The sequence below is a fragment of the Triticum aestivum genome, chromosome 2D (genome assembly GCF_018294505.1).
Source record: "Triticum aestivum cultivar Chinese Spring chromosome 2D, IWGSC CS RefSeq v2.1, whole genome shotgun sequence".
Lineage (NCBI taxonomy): Eukaryota > Viridiplantae > Streptophyta > Magnoliopsida > Poales > Poaceae > Triticum > Triticum aestivum.
In genome coordinates, this window is record NC_057799.1 from 381,280,134 (window position 1) to 381,297,710 (window position 17,577).

A 17,577-nucleotide genomic window follows, 5' to 3' on the forward strand; every position below is an offset into this window, starting at 1 on the left:
TAGTATGAATATACATCCTGACTTCTATATATAGTTTAAGCGTGGTCTGGTTTAGACCCAAGGGCTCACATCCCGACGCGGACTATCTCAGCTCAGTAAAATTCAAAATATCTGAATTTTTGTAGAAAACATTTATGAATGTTTCCAGATCATTTTTGGAGCATCGTTTGATTTTGCCATGACTTCCACGAGTGTTATTTCATGATGAAATTTTACAAACACTGAAAACATTGGTCAACGTTTGCCAAAAAAATAGAATTTTAGAATTTATTTTTATTTTTCGGAATTTTACTGTTCATACCAATCTCGTAGGAGCTCGTGTTCAGAAGGGACTTTTCGAGTCAAGTGACAGTTTAAGCGTGTGTATATGTGGACATAGATGAAAATTTGATTAGTTACACATGAACGTATAAATGGTCAAACCATGTTTTTTTTTAAATGTCCATGTATTTTTCATACTAAGAAGAATTGAAATGAAACGTGCTAGCAAAATAATGAATTTATGCACACATCGCAAATAGGTACCTGTGGTTTCCTGAAGACTACAAATGTGCTGCCAGCGGGTAGGGTGTGTGTGTATGTGTTCATAGAAGATGAGTGCATGCGCGTGTATATAAGCACTTGCATATGTACCGTGTTAAAAAAAAAGGTGCTGCTAGCAAATACAGATCTTTTAGTCAAGCCCATAAAGATATAGGCGTGAACTTTACTAACTAAAGGCACTTGTGGTGGCGATTGCTGTTGGGTTGGAGCCTTTTGAGCTTTCCGGTCAAAATGCGCATCAGAGCAGATCAGTGTGACCTAGTGCTATAGCTGGGCTGTTCGCTTGGGAGACAAAAAATGGTTGGACAAAAGTGTTGGGTGCAGCTCCTCAACCAAAAGTGCACTACCACCATATCCAATCCTCCTCCTCCTCCTAAATGCATATCATTCAAACTGCTCAAGATTTTACTAAAAGAAACATGAGCACGATGGATTGATGCTTAACATTAATTAAGAGAATAATTAGCAACAACGGATGGGGAGGCCTGTCTGTGGCACCACTAAGGAGACGAGGGGCATCTTCGCATGATGAAAAGCTCCAACATTCCGTTAGATGCAATGATGATTATCTGAATATTTTGTGCTGCCGGCCCTATAACCAAAATCGTTTCCCTCGTAGCACTGAGCCATTTGTCACAAAGTAAACCGACCTTTATCCTTCAGCAAACTATCATTTTTGCTCCCCTAATATTTCTCTATTGATTACGGGAGACAAGTCTTTGCCTCAAAAAACAAGTCTTTGCTTCAGAAACAAATTGCAGGGTGCAAATGAAAAAAAAGATATGGATCTTCAGACGATGTCGCGATCGGCTTCGCTTGCATGTGTGGAACACAGTTGCGCAGGAAGAACCAAAATTGCATGGATGACAGTAACTTCGCTGGGGTTTCACACTGCGTGCATACAGATAATGATAAATAAAAAGTCTGTAAAAGGAGATGGAATTCTTTGTCCAAGTGGGAACTATATAAAAGCCATGTATGTACCTGCTGGTCTGTGCCGGCCTCGCTCAAGAATATGTTCGCCCTATTATTGTAAACCTGTGCTGCTGGTGTAGTTTGACTAGAAAGAACAATGCAAATGTATGGACCAAATTAGTCCTTCAGACTCCAGCTCAGTTAGAGATCTTACTTACTGAGATCCCAAGGAGCACGTTGGAAGGCTTGAGGCAGACGCTGTAAGATACGAGTACCTGACTACGGGTAGGGCCAAGTTGTCAACTTGCCATTATCACTTCCGTTCATCATTCTGTTCTTTAATTCGATGAAGACCATGACCGTCAAATCACCGTGTATTGCACGCACGACCATTGCCACTGAACTTGTATTGATCCGTTACATAACGAGTTAGGACTATTTTACAAAATTACAAAATAAATATATGAACTTGTATTAATCCGTCACAGAACGAAATTATGCACGCACGACCATTTTATGTTAATATATTTCATTTTACAAAATAAATGGACCAAGCATGCACGAGCTAAACTATCCTCACAAGTTTAGGGCATCTCCAACGCTGACCAACCAATTTACTCTGTCATCTGTCCGCGGAACAGGGAGTGACCAGTCCGCGGACACGAATGCGGGAGACAGCCACTGTTTGCACTAACCAGCCAAAATTTGTGCAAACACGACGGATTTTCACATAAATCGGACAAAATTCATTACATTTCGCATATATTTAAACTAAATACTATACCGGACTATGGTAAAACTAGTATACAGCCGTCGTCGGCAGATATCCATTCCCACGATACGGATACCCTAGACTAGTCCACGGTTGGCCGCGACGGATCTCCATTATCTTCCCCATGTCCGACAGTCCACTCATCGGACTGTCGTGAGCCTCGGAGGTATATGCTTCAACGCAAAGGGCGGCTCGCTTCCCCGTGTTTGGTAGCGCCGCCCATCGGAGTGAGCATCGTTGGGATGTGCTTCGGCAGGAGGGGAAGGGGACGATGGTGGCGTGCGACCGGGCAAGACACCGGCTGTGTACACCGTCTATTTCAGGCGGCAAGCGGGCACGGGTGAGGGAGGGGTGTTTTGGTGGGCGAGGTTAGTCATACGCAGGCCTGACTGTTGTCCGAATGCTCACAAAGCACCCCTAGTTTATCTCTAGTTTACGAGAGAAAATGCGTCCGACTGCTGAGCGGACCGATACAGGCCCGCGTTGGATAGCACAGCACGTCCAAACCGCGCGGTCCTGACAGGTGATGGTGGTTTGAGTGTCCGCGTTGAAGATGCCCTTAGAAGAGCCAAATGATCTCACTTTACAACCCCTTACTCCAATTTTATCTAAGTTAGACCTTTCCACCAACAAAACTGTTTAGAAGACAACCTTGTCCTGATTTTATTCCCGGAGACACCACATCCGGCTCAACCCAAACCCACCTATCATCTTCCCCTCTCTCATCTCTCTCCTATCTTGTAATGACCGCCTAGTACTATTCCCGAAGATCTCCTTGTTTCCTTTGCCTCCATCTAGACCCATAGTCGTCGTCATCGCTAGCCTTCCCGCCACTTCTGACGTCTCTCCGGTGGTAACTCCAAAATGATCTGCCTCACCCCACATCACCATTGTGCATCATCACCCTCGACGCCTCGAGCTCAACAGGATGTTGGCATGGTTGCCACCAACACCATTACAGACAACTTGCTTGAGTTGTCCCATAGGGTCCACCCTAGCTATTCTACTCCCCCGACGCGTCCATCTCCTCCTGCCACATTTTGGCCCTTCCTTGACGGGTGCTTCGAGGAGGTCGTTTGCATCTCTCAGTTTCAGTCCTAGGCTACACACTACAAGAGGTCACGGACAACGTCGACAGTGGGAACTTTGAGGATGGGGTGAGGCCGCTTGTATCATGACGCAACAAGTTCCCATGCACCCTCTCCTATCCTACTCAACACGACGAGGGCAATGGTGCCAAGCGGGCGAGGTGTCGTAGGCTCGAATGATCCTAGCGGGTATCCGGGAGGAGCGACATAAGAGGCAGCACAAAGGCCAGTGTGGAACACAACTGAGGTAGCGATGGGAGGCCGATTGTGAGCACCTAAGCACATGACAATGAGAGAGAATGTTGACCATGAGAGAGAATGTTGACCTGATATAGCTAGTGTGGCACCCTCTGGGGCAAAATCACAGTAGAAACCCAGGGTTCATGTGTAGACAGTTTTATAAATCTCCGAAAATGGGCTTTTTCCAGCTCGTTTTATATATAAAGCAAACCAGCACAACCCAAGTGCAAGATAAAAATAAATTGGCACGCTGCTGGAAGACTCGCTCAATTATCATCTTATTATGAGTCATCCAAAGGTCTCAGTTCATTGTTACGAACACTAATCAGAATAGGCGTCTCCTCCTACTGATTCAGTTTTATAAATTGAGAGATGTAACTTGGAGTTGTTAATTATAAAGTGAACTCAGCCACAAGTTTAATGGGGTAAGATGAGCTTCTCTAAGTTCGCGGTCAGGGATCAATTGCACCTTCAACTACATCAGGGGAGTTGAGTCCTCAATTCCGAGCTACACGGCAGCGCAGAGGACCATTGTTTGGTCAGTCAAACAAGCAAGCAAGGTGCATACAGTATGCTCCTACCCTAATGAATGATCCTATTATCATCCAGCTAATTTGGAGGTTGACAATAATTAGCAATGTCGCATGCAGTCCCATTGTCGGCTCGACAATGCATAATTGAATACTCCTACATACTTTCAGTACTATGTTCTATGTATAATCTTTTCGCACAAAAAAGAATATGGTCTATAATTTGTATCCTGTTAACTAGGGAGGTGAAGTACACTTTGCCAGGGCTTTGAGCTCTATTACTGCTTTAAGTGTGTATTTTTTTGGCAAAGTTAAAGTGATCGTGTATGTCAGTCTTATGGACTAGTCTGATATGTGTATGGTTTGCTCTTTCAACACTTCAATAAATCGCCGAATATGATACCTGTAGAAGATGTTGACTCGCACACAATAATGTGGCTAGTCTTTGGTATTATTGTGTTGATTTGAAAATCTAGGTAAATTATGTGTGAAGCAACTATAGGTTAGCATGCGCATGTACATAATAATATTGAACAAACAGATCTTTGACCGCAACACACACATAATATACCCCTTTGATTAATAAAAAATAGCCATGCACCGATTATAAATTATAGCCTAACACCCTTTCAAAAAATAAAATAAAATAAAGTATAGCCTAACTGGAGAACAAAACTTGTAGCATACAACAGGCTGCAATGCGGGGACAGTTTTCACGCAGTGATTAATCGTTAGAAGTTTTGAGCTTTTTTTTATTCAACGTTTTGAGAGTTTCCACACGAGATAAAGTTTGCGAGATTTAGCCTAGACTAGAAGCAGAGCAGCGGCAAAAGTCTTCAAAGGAACTCATCTCTCTTTCAGGGTGTGAAAAATCAGCCTTTGATATGGATGACACCTTTTCAAACCTTAGGTGGAAACAGAACCTTGTCTCTCTTTTTTCCTCGTGGATTGACAGTTTAGGATAAACCAAACATTTGGTTAATGGGTAATTATTGTGAGAGACTTCACTGCGTTGTTCGGTCCAAAGAAACAACTCTTAAATTTGTTGCTTCATGAAAATATGCAAACACACTATAAGTTGCTTGTTATTTTTCGGCGAGCTTGCCATATGTGTTATAACATTATTTTCAGTAATGGAGAAGCATCAATACCTTCTTGGGCCAGTTCCCTTCAATATTTTGTCTCTCTAAGAGGCATGCGATCTAGAAGGGAAAACACAATAGCAAATATCCTTTTAAAGTGTATAATGCAAAATCGCTACGGAACCTTGCACCTGCGTTGCCCTAAGCTTTTTGCCATTGTTTCTAGGAAAAACAGGATGATGCACGACGAGATTCTTAATGACAACCGAATTAGTTTGGTGGGTAGATTAAGCATACCCCGAGCGAGAATGTGAGCCCATCAATCTGGCAACCATCATCTCCTCCGTGGCTCTTCACTCACAAAGGTCAGGCTCCATCTCCTGGAACTGTCAAGACAGCGGGGACTATTCGGCTAGCTCTGCCTACATGGCAAAATTAATTGGCTCACACCCGAAATTCTCAACCCAAAATATTTCACTGACACACGCAGAACCAAAGTGCAGACTTGTCCATTGGCTCGTCCTCCATAATAGGATCCTCACGGTCGACCGCCTGGCGGTGAGAGGTTGACCCCACGACCCCGTCTGCCAACTCATCCTTTCAACCGCAGAGACGACCTCCAACCCCTGTTTGGAGTGCCATAAACTTCGGTGGTCCATCTGCTGGAGCTCTCCTCGGTGGACGGCCATATTCCATTGTGAATGGCGTACACCTCCCCCATGGTAGATGACGATCAAAGGAGGCGGCTCAGCAGGCACCTAATCTACATGATGTTGTGTGGATAGAGCGAAACCGCTGCATCTTCTACTGCAGATGTATGATGTACATTGAGGTGGCTTATCTCACCTTCTAGGAAAACGGGCAGAGGGACTTGGCATTCCTACCAAGATATATCAAACAAGTAGTAGTTCACATCCAGTGTTGGGGGTGTGTATTGGTGGATCTTCAACTTGTACCTGTTTCAGAGCATGCCAACATGTACATATTTCTTTCATCTTAATAAAAAGACAGTGCTCTTTTTCGGGTGCTAAAAAATGCTACGCAATGATCAAGGCCGCTCTTTGGGAAGAGCAAAAGTTTGGCTTATCGATGGACCAAATATGCATCAAGCTATGAAACGAGGGACCAAAAATATTTAAGGGTGAACACGTAATTAAAATTCAAAACACTGCGGATGAATAGCTTCCTTTTTCATGCGACGTCCAATCCTAAATATAAAATTGTAGTACCTTATAACTAAAAAATAAATTATACAACCTCTGTAACTTAACGCAGACGCGTCTTGCATGAAGTTGTAGAGGGAGTAGTGCGAACGAATTTGGAATCTAATTGAATAAATCAAATCAACCACTGCCGAACAATCGAGACGTGTATTATTTTCTAACATCTAGACGAGGTTTGTTTCTATTTTTTGTTTTTGTCTTTCTAACATCTAGACGAGCTTTCCCGCAAAAAAAAGAAACATCTAGACAAGGTTTCCTAAAAAAACATCTACTAGACGAGGTTTCCGCAAAAAATAAAAGAACAAAAAACACACATCTAGACGAGGTTTCTTTCTAAGCATAAACATTCACCCGCAGTAGCTTAGCTTTTTTATTTTTCGCAGGGTAGTAGCTTAGCTTTCACTCGAGTCTTGCCGGTGTTGCAATATCATCGAATTTATTTACTCCTTCTGTCTAGGTGTATAAGTCATCTTACGAAAACCAAATAATCCCAAAACAGTAAGGCGCGGTGCATTAATTTCTACATCGTTTCTTGTTTCTTAACATATCAACCAATAAAAGATGTGGGATGTGCATGCTTTTAATAACTTGAGACTACCAAACACAACCTGCAGTGGTTAGTTCATTGCATGCAATGCTATTAATTAGCAAATAAACATTAAGTTCTCTCGTTTTCCTCTCCTCTTTGGTCACGGTGCACAACTTAAAATGACTTATTCATCTAGACGGAGGGAGTACAAACCTTCCGCGGCAATCCGTAAGAATACAACAAGACGTCGGCACTTGGCACGCGTCGGTCGACACGCCGGCAGCGACAGGGCCGAGAGGTGGTCGCGAAAGGAGGCAAAGAAGCCGCGCGGTCGACACCACCGCCAGTGTGGATTTCGGTTCGTCCCGACTGCGGAGATCGCGACGTCTTTGACCATTGACTAGGCGGGGAACAAAATCCGGCAGCTTAGTCCAGAATGATTCCGAGACAGAGGCGCTTCCATTTTCCCATCGGAACCAGAGAGCGAGAGGCAGAAAAGAAAGAAAAAAAGAAAGAAAGGAGAAAGCAGCCGGGGAAAGCGACCCACCACCCCGCGCTGCACGTCACCTCTCATTTCTTCCTTTGACTCATCCCACTCCGCCTTTGAATGCCTCCTTTTCCCTGTGTTCCACACACTCCCTGATGCAACCCAAGATTGCAAATAAGCACCACACAAAAGCTGAAATCACATGCCAACTTTGTAGGGTGAACCTTGCATGAGTTTTTTTCCCAACCAACCAGCCGGAGCCCTGCCTTGTAAAATGAAAACTGATACGACCGCTTACCCGCGGTACTAAACGTAGACGTGCCAAGAAAACAACTAGCGGTCATGGTGCCACATCCTCTCTACTATGCTGGAAGCGCCCCAAAACCAGCGGAAAAACCCTATCCGCCGCTGATAAAGCAAATCCGGCATGTCTCATATGCCTTTCAGTTGGCTTAAGAGCTTCATGATAGACACATTCTAAAACGTCTCGAGGAGGAGATAGAAATTGTTTCACCGACATTTGGACATATGTGTTATTAGTGACGAGGAGATAATCGTGAAGCTGTGTGATAGGATTGCAATTTTTGCGACATATAACATGATAGGATTGCAATTTTTGCGAACAACTATTTAGAGAAAAATGGTGGGGAGCTCTGTGAGAAATCGAGAATGTAGTTCGGTAATACATTTTTAGGGAAATGCAGTTCAATACTTATCATGTTATATGATTATATTCATCGTTATGTTAATATGAAACTTTAGAAACATGGTTGTTATGTGCTTTGGATAGATCGCAATGCGGCGCGGGAATCAAACCGGATTGAGGATCCTAGAATTATCTGTGATCGAGTTCTAGTTCTTAGTGGGGAGAACGAGGTGGCAGCTCGTCACGGGGAGACGACATAACACGAAAGCTAGAAGAAGCCGGAGAAGGGGTGGGTCAAAGCAAACGCAGACGATGCTCTACCAAAGGTGAACGATACGAGGGGAGGAGTTGTTCTCACGGACAACCATGGCGAGTTCTTGGCTGGATGCTGCTGTTTTTTTCCCTTCTACTCGAGACGCAGAGGCGCCGGAGCTGATAGCATGCCGGAGGGCCCTTTCGCTGGCGAAGGAACTAAATGTTCAAAGGACCATTCTCGAAATGGATTCACAAGTGGTGGCAAGGAAGCTCATGAATGAAGTGAAGGACTTCTCGGCCAAGGGTAACTGGTGGAGGAGGAAAAAGTGTTACTTTGATCATTTACGGGGTTTAGGCTTGCTTGGGTGTGACGTTCTGCAAGTAATGTCGCACACGTCCTAGCTAAGGAGGATTGCCTGAAATCTTTATGTAAAACTTGGCTCCATGTATCTCTCGAGTGTGCTAGTTCGGAGATTGTCCCTGAAGGGGCTTTAAACATTGAATAAAATGGCAACTTTTTTCCTAAAAAATAGAAACATGGCTGGTACATTTTTCACGGCCCAAATACAAGTAGTATAGGATTTGACGACGATTCTTTGAACCCAGATTTTAGAAAAAAAAAAGGATTCTCAAAAATTTTTTTAGGAAAAAACAATACATCCTCTGATTTGAGAAAGTAATTAATCCTTCACAAAAAAGAAAGAAAGTAATTAATCCTGTAAAAATACCATACTATTTTCTGATATATGGCAATAATCTCTAATTATTGCAAGCTTTTGCAATATGTGGGGACACGCGGATTCCTCACGATCCGTGGTCCGATACGATAGGAACCAAGGAGGGCGCGCACTATGTACGCCAGCGGTAGCTTGAATATTTTCCATAAAAGGTTGAAGACGGGAAGTTCCCTCGGAAAAACCCGAGACGGGCAGGGAGCGTTTTGCACGAACACGAAAGACCAGGGCGCTCGGCGCAAACACCAGTCCACCACTACTTCGGCTCGTTCATATACCACAACCCCACCTCCCCGCAGCCCCCTCTCCCCCTTGCTGCCGCTTCTACCTCCCCGCAAGAACGGAGCAGAGCAGCTAGCCATGGTCAGGAAGGAGAAGACCACCACCGGCATGAGGCTCCCGCCCCAGCACCAGGGGCTGGAGGTCAAGATCCCCAGCTTCTTCCGCTGCCCGATCTCGCTCGACGTCATGCGCTCGCCGGTCAGCCTCTGCACCGGCGTCACCTACGACCGCGCCTCCATACAGCGGTGGCTCGACTCCGGCAACACCACCTGCCCGGCCACCATGCTACCGCTCCCGTCCACGGACCTCACGCCCAACCTCACCCTCCGCAGCCTCATCTCCCACTGGTCCGCCTCCGCCGCCTCCTGCTCGCCCATCGCCGGATCCGCGGCGTTCTTCGCCGGCCCCTCCCCCGCGGCGCTCGTCCGCCAGGTCGCCTCCTCCGGCGCCGACCCCTCCGCCGCGCTCCGCGAGCTGGCGGCCTATCTCTCCGACGACGACCTCGACGAGTTCGAGAAGAACGCGCTAGTCGGCGCCGGCTCCGCCGCGGAGACCGTCGCGTCCGTGCTTAGACGGAAGGGTGAGCAAATAAGCGTCGCGGGTGCGGAGGCGGCCGTGCGGGTTCTCGCCGCGATCGTGGCGCTGGATGGCATCGAGGACGCGAACAAGAGGCGGGTTGCCGCCGGCCTCGCCGTGGACGCGGCAGCCTCGGCGGCGTCGCTGGCCCGCGTCCTGCGGGGCGGGAGCGGCTTGGAGGCCAGAATTGACGCGGCGAGGCTCGCGGAGTTCTTGCTCGCCAATGCCGGCGCCGAGGCAAAGGTGGCTATGGCCGAATCGTCCGAGCTGGTGGCGGAGCTGGTACGGCTCGTCGGGCCCGTCGACGAGAAGGGCGGCCTTGACAAGAAGGCCATGGACACCGGCCTCAGCTGCCTTGCGGCCATCGCAGGGTCGCGGCGCGCGGCGCGCGCCGACATGGTGCGCCTGGGCGCTGTCCCGGCCGCGGCGCGCGCGCTCCACGCCACGACGGAGCCTAGCTCGTCAGCAAAAGCCCTCCGGATCCTCGAGTCCGCCGTGGGCTGCGCCGAGGGCCGGGCGGCGCTGTGCAAGGACGCGGAGCTGACCGTTCCTGCCGTGCTTGACAAGATGATGAAGTCCGGCCGCGACGGCGCCGAGGCTGCGGTGGCCGTGCTCTGGGCGGTGTGCCACAAGTACAAGGACCGCAGGGCCGCGGAGGCCGCAGCGGCGTCCGAGGGCGGGCTGACGAGGCTGATTCTGCTGCTCCAGAGCGGGTGCTCGGCGGCGGCGAGGCAGATGGCGCTGGAGCTGCTCAAGATTTACAAGGTGAACGCCAAGAGCTGCCTCGCCGGATACGATTCCAAGACCGCCCACATCATGCCGTTCTAGCCAAGCTAAACGAATGGCTTGCAAGCTCGGAACAGGGGATAATTCCTTTTTTTTTTCTTTCATGTTTATTTTGTTTTTTATTGTAAGTTTTGATAGAGAAACAGAAGAATTGATTGGTCGAGAGAAGAGGAAAAATAATATGTACAGTACATTGGTAGAGAAGTTTTGACAGAAGCAAATGAAAATCGTTCACTGAAAATTATATGGTCGAACGTATGCGCAAATCATTGCAATTGGTCACAAGAGATGTGAAAGGAAAGGAGTTGTGGGCTGATAATCTTCCAACTTCATGCAACAAGCATGCATATCCATAGCAATACTCCCATGCTTCTCTGCCAAATCTTCTCAGAATCGGCACATGGTTTTATCAAAGTATTCCAAATGGCAAAACCTATTCTAATCTAATCGGGGTATCAGTTTCCCAGAAGACGAACTTGGTTATAATTTATCCATAGTATAGTACTACTAGTAGAACTTGCATGAACGCATGTGCATTTGCTCATGGCTTATTATCGTTCATTCAGGGAACAGGTTCCATCATGCTAATGATTCAAGATTGTCGTTGCCCGGAATACATTAGTGATTGCACACACCCATCCGTAGCATGAAAGCAACATAAGTGCCCATCATAGAGGATAAGCCTAATGAAACATGTCCACGTTGGCGCTAGACTAAAGCAGTAAGAAGCCTCAGCTCGATTTGACCCATCCAGGATCATTTCTAGGAGAGAGACGTCTCGTATGCTTGATTGAACAAACCGAGCACTGATGCAAAGAAAATACGTAGTACTCCATCCAAGCGTGCCGTGTAAACAAGAGCTGGTTTCACAAGGATTTTCCGCTGCAAAGAGGGATCGGGGTCGGGGCGACCAGGAGTAAAGAATTCTGAGATGGATCTCCACGAGCTGCCTGCCGTGCGTGGCGAGCACCCAACAAAGCGGAGCACTAGTTGCCCAGTTGGCAATCACATGCAAACATGCAGAAAATCGTCTTTCGCCTTCTCCTTTCGCTGGCTTTAACCCCACTAGCTACATGCCCGTGCGTTGCAACAGGGAAACATCAATTATGTGAAACATCATTCACATCCGATGGTAAGTATTATTTTAAACAACGTAGTCGATTCTTTTTTACCGAAAAGACAAATTCACTCTTCTTTTTGTCCATCATCCACAATAATACGTGTGTTGCTGCAATTTTTTTTAAAATTATCCAATATGTCATATAATTTTCATGCTCCAACGCAATCATTGATTTTGTATTGGCGGTCGGCTGAGCTAGAAGTCGAGAACAGTTGAGTAAGCAAACTTTACTCTCCTTTTTTGCAAGAAACACATCGCCGAAGTTCTGTGGAAATTTTACTCTCCTATTTGTAAACGGGAGGATTAGTGCCATAGTCTAATTAGAGAAGAAGTGATGGCATCACAATAATTACTGTTAAGTAGGAACTGCATGTGATGGTGAAAGTCTAATAAGAAGGTGCAGCCCTGCATTCTTTTGGTCAACAGTGTCATATTTTTGCAATTATTCATCTATCCATAAAGCACTTGCATTGGTAAGTGATTTGCGATTTTAATATTTGATAAAGAAATTCTGGAGGAAAACTCTTCTATAGATTTTAAGTCTTGGCGTATTAACAATTAACGAAACACTTGAATGCATTGCGGGATAGCAAGAAACAAGCTAGCATTCAGAGTCACATAAGAAAGTGGAATGATTGAACCTGAGAGAAAGGTCTTTTTAGCTGGATAGAGTACTGCTCATTGTCGATGTCGTTGATGGATATGCCTAGGTCCGGTCAGAACTGCAGGAGATTTGCATGGCGTGTGTGTCTCGCTGTGTCTATCTCTTGCATTGCATACGCACAAAATGAATCACTCATACTTAAAAACACACAATTAAGGATCAACAACAGTGTAATAGCGTTCATGGTGATCATCAGGGCACAAAAAAGCTGATATCTCTGCCGCTCACCTTCTGAAAGGGTCTCGCATTCATCTCAAAGCCCTACACATAGTAAAAACAAACAAATATATGCACTCTGCTTTCTTAAAAAAGATTGGAAACGAACAAATGAAACTCCGGCTGCAGATCGCCCCCGGACTCCTCGACCTGCAGCAATGGTCGAGCGTGCGGGAGATGGAGGCGGCGGCGACCATGGTGACACTGTTCTTCGAAGGGATGGTGATGACGACCTACATCATCGGCTGGGAGTGCTGGGGATGGAGGCGCCGATGACCAGCGAGGGGATGTGCTTCGGAGGGATGGAGACGTGCGTCAATCGGTGGGGAATTCCGTGCATGGAGCCACCGAGGAGGGAAGGGCTGGACGAAAGAAGGAGTAGTGCACGTGATTACCAAAAATAGCTTCTTCTGTATTGATTTGATATTGATTACGATCGTATGATTTCTTTCCTTAAATTTATAGTCTATTACCAAATACTAACTGGATTGATTCCTTCCTTTTTGATAGATTCCTTTCTTCGTTTTGAACGTGATTGCGTTACCATGATTGTGTTACCAATTACCAAAGATGGAAAACCGGTTTAAATAAAAAACCAGATGGGTGAGGAGATATACTGTATCTAAGAAAATCAGTGTGACGGTGAGAAACATACGCGGGAGGTCTTGACGAGGAGGTTGGACGAAACGTAATAGGGAGAGGGAACTTTACGTTTCTTTTAGGTAGTAGAGATTACAGGGCTCCTAATTTGACGAGACGCGCAATTAGGCAGGCTAGAGCTAGTAGCTGGGCGAACTTTGCCGACGTGGCCCGACTGTAGGCCACTGATCGGGTCATGAGCAGTCAACGCCGTGTTAATTGTTTACTTGTCCACTCGGGGCTCCAGCTCGGAGTAGGAGACACGGACAGTTGCAGTGGTTGACTCGCGAGGACGGAAGATCATTTTGGGATTCTTAAATTAATTGATCGATGATGGATCGGGGACGGAAGAGATCCAGAAAGAGAGAAGAGCCGCAAAGGAAGGTGCGGCAGGAAGGTTGGCGGTGGGTGTTTTAATGCATCCATTTTCCATTTTGACTGCCCGGCGAGGCCATACTATGTCGTACTATACCCGTATGCCTACGCAAGTTGGACGGTTGCGTACATGCTCTCGTCTGCTCCGCCTGCCAGGAAGAGAAAAAACGCGTACCGGCTTGCTACCATGTGGTTACATTTCCGTATCTATCTCTAGCTTCACGAAGCACCTGTCGCCATTGTTGTACTATCTGCCTTTGACTTCTCAGTTTTCTCGGTGCTCCACTGAAAGATTCATTTCCCCGCACATTCTTCTACGTGTAGCTATCGTACACACTTTAGTGCTTTACTATGTCGTATTTTCCGGATTACTTGATCCAGTTTTGTGATCAGAAGCTATCGGTGTACTTAACTCGCACATCGGAGAATCCACTGACCATGACGCCGGTGGCCAAGGGAGAAAAGTGGACAGGTTCGCACCTTGCAGAACGCAGCGCGTCTCCGCCGAGGACGGTGGGCGACTGGATGGGGATCTGTGATCGTGGGGACTGGGGAGTGCGACTCTTACGTGCTCGCCACGCGCACGGACTTTGCTGTACGCGCATATCCGATCGCTGCCTCCACATTCCAGGTTGCAACAAGCTTTGGCTGAACTGGACGTTGGAGCCGACCTCGCGATGTGCTGTCTTGGTGTCCCTGGCGCGGCTCAGTGTCATGCCGTCTAGACAGTTATGAAATTCCTTTCTTGGCACCGTTGTGTTAGCCAGAAAATAGCATTTCTGCGGAGATAAATCCGAAATAATCAGGCAGGTATACATTGCTATATTAACTGGACCAGCTCGACTTATGCATCTCTTCTACTAACGTAGTTCAGTTTCTGTTTGTTGCTTCTAAAAACTCACGAATTTTAACAAGGTTGCTTCGTTAGGATGGAGGCCCAATAGGGCCCTCATATCCTATATACACCAGGGCCGAGCTAGTGGATAGACAGATTACGTTGAGATCAATCCCTCGATTGTTTTTATTTTCTTAAACAAGGCAAAAGACCCGCCATTTCATTTATTAAGAGGAAGATTTTAGTCAAAAGCCGCAAGCGGCAAACAAACGACTACTCTCACGGCATTACAACACCCAAATGCTTGGCACCCTTCAAAGCCCAAAGTGACACCTCTTGTTTGATCTTGTTAATGATGACTCTAGCATTGCGGAAGACTCTGGCATTTCTTTCGGATCAAACATCCCAGGAGATGAGCATCATCAAGGAGGCTAGGGCTTTGGGGGAGCCAAGACGAATCTGAAGGTTACCATTCCACCATCCTTTCACCGAAACCCTCGCAGACCATGAATCAGTAGAGATGTGATGCATTCTGTCGTGGTTTTGTCATAGCAGATGACCTTGTGAAAAGACTTAGGTGTGGAGCCATCGCAACGTAGGTTAGCTTGAAGGGGTTGAACGGGACAAAAGACACAAAGAGTTTACCCAGGTTCGGCCCCTCACAACGAGGTAAAAGCCTACGTCCTGCTTCTAGTTGTATTGCTTGGGTTTCAATTACAAGGGAGCGAATACGCTTAACCTAATTCTCAATTGATTGTTTCTTGGCCTAATCCGCCGCCGGGTCTCGCCTTTATATACAGAGGTCGAAGTCCGGCGGCTTACAAGAGTCCGAGTCGGATCACACAACGTTACCGGCCTAGTTTCTAAATCACCTTGTCTTAGCAGGCAAGCCACCATATGGAGGTTCACGCATTCGGGTCTTGGGCCCCCACTAGGCCTGCCTTTGTGAGCCGCTGTCTTCATACTTCTTCTTGGGCCTCCTTAAATATTCTTCATGTTAAGCCGCCGACTATGTAACCCGGCCCCTCCTGGGCGGGTCACACCATGGGGTATATCCCCAACATTAGGCCCCCGATTAATTTGAACCTGTTCATGTCAATCTTCATACTTAAATTTTTCCAATATGTAAATTAACAAACCTTCCTAACCCGCCATAAGGAGAGGTGACGTCATGTCCTTAATTTCAGAAAAAATCCCATGACATCATAACGGATCTTCACATTAATCAACCATTCCAAGAATCGAGGCGCTCCCGCTGTCAATATAATGATGATGTCCCCTCAATTCCCGCGATTGTCGTTCACTGTTTCACTTTTCCCTTATAAATAGGCACGAGGGGGTTCGTTTTTTCACTTTTACCCCTGTGTGCCCCTCTTCTTCTTCCTTGCAACGACTGACGCCGCCGGAGCTCCGCCGCCCTAGTCGACCACTTCATCTTGGCTGCTGCATCAACCTGATCTCGACCTGAAAACTGCGGCGCCTCTTTGTTGTCTATTGGCATCACCAGGTACACATCCCCTCTGTTCCCAATCTACATTAGGGTTTCTTAGTTCGTCGGTGTTCATCGGCGTTCGTCGCGCTCACCCGTAGTTCATCTGTCTTATCGTGTTAGTTGAATCCAGGCGCAGTACCGAAATCATGCTTCAACTGCTTTCATATGTACTACCAATCATAGATCCATTCCTTCTTTCTGAGATTCACTCCTCAATACAGTAGTTCGTCCTCCATGTTTTATGTTTAGCAATTTTTTCCTATTTTCCGAATCGTCATAGATCCAAAATTATAAGCAGGACCCATGAAACTTGTTTGTTCAACACTTAGTGAGATCCTGCCTAAATCCAGATCCGTAGAGACTGTGTTTATCACTAACACATAGGCGGCTTAAAGCGACACATTGTGTAACCCGCCAAAGGCCAGCCCGCTTACTCATAAATGTTTAATCCTCCAGTATCTTCCGCGATCAGTAATCATGACCACATAACCTGTTGATACTTCGCCGGGTTAACCATGCTCATTAAACTCCATTGTTCGTAATAACCAGTCTTGTATGCGTAACTGATTTTGAGCGGTAGACTCGTTTGTTTAACTTATTGGGCGGTTTACCATCATAATGTCAATTCTCCAATTCTTCACTCTCAGGTTTTAGCTTTGGCAAAAATGACTAAGACCACCACCTCCTGGGACTGGGTCACTTCCACTGTCACTGAATAATCTTTGAATGAGTATGTTGCCATGGGTGTCTTGCCAACGAAGAACATCATCCACTGGAGAGTTCCAGGGACCGAAACTAAGCCTCTCCCCAACGAGGGCGAAGTTGTAGTTTTCGCAGACCACCTCCTCCGCGATTTCTCACCACCCGCTCAAAGTTCTTCCGAGATGTTCTGCACTTTTATCAGCTACACCCTCAAGACCTCAGCCCCAATTCGGTGTCCAACATTTGTAACTTTCAAGTCTTCAGCGAGGTGTACCTTCAAGAAGAGCCTAGTTTTGACTTGTTTAGAGAATATTACTATTTGAACCACCAGACCAAGATGACAGACGGGCCCTGTCTCGAACTTGGTGGAATTTTGATCCAAAGACGAAGAGACGCCGTCTTTCTTGCCGCTGCACTGCCCAGTCATCCCAAAGACTGGAATCAAAATTGGTTCTATTGTCAAGATTCTTCTCCGGCGGGTGAAAATCCTTTGTCGGGTTATCGCACCTGCCGGCTCAGCCGGAGACATCCTCTCCCTGACCGGATCAACGCCACAGAGCGAGCCAAATATGCACCAACTTTTTCAAAGATAAGAGCTTTGTTAGCCAACAGTTTAACTGGAGTTGACCTGGTCCGATGCTGGGTTGCTTGGAGGATCATGCCCTTGAGCCGCCGCACCGGCTTAATGTGTGAATATACATGTGACATAAAGGACCCTCAGAGGTATAACCCAACATGTCTTGAAGACCAAGAGATCAACGAGATGACCAAATCATTACTCGGGGGGAGCCTTGAAAACTGCAGCAAGTCGGGCCTAAACCCATTTTGCACTCTCAATCCAGCTCC

General features: G+C 46.6%; 1 protein-coding gene across 1 annotated transcript; it reads left to right on the forward strand.

Moving 5' to 3' along the window:
- The first annotated feature begins 9,330 nt into the window (after window positions 1-9,330).
- Window positions 9,331-10,932, forward strand: LOC123053271 (U-box domain-containing protein 27). The gene has a single exon (XM_044476727.1). It carries the CDS (start codon window positions 9,405-9,407, stop codon window positions 10,728-10,730), a length of 1,326 nt encoding a protein of 441 aa, XP_044332662.1. The 5' UTR covers window positions 9,331-9,404; the 3' UTR covers window positions 10,731-10,932.
- Window positions 10,933-17,577: the final 6,645 nt, after the last annotated feature.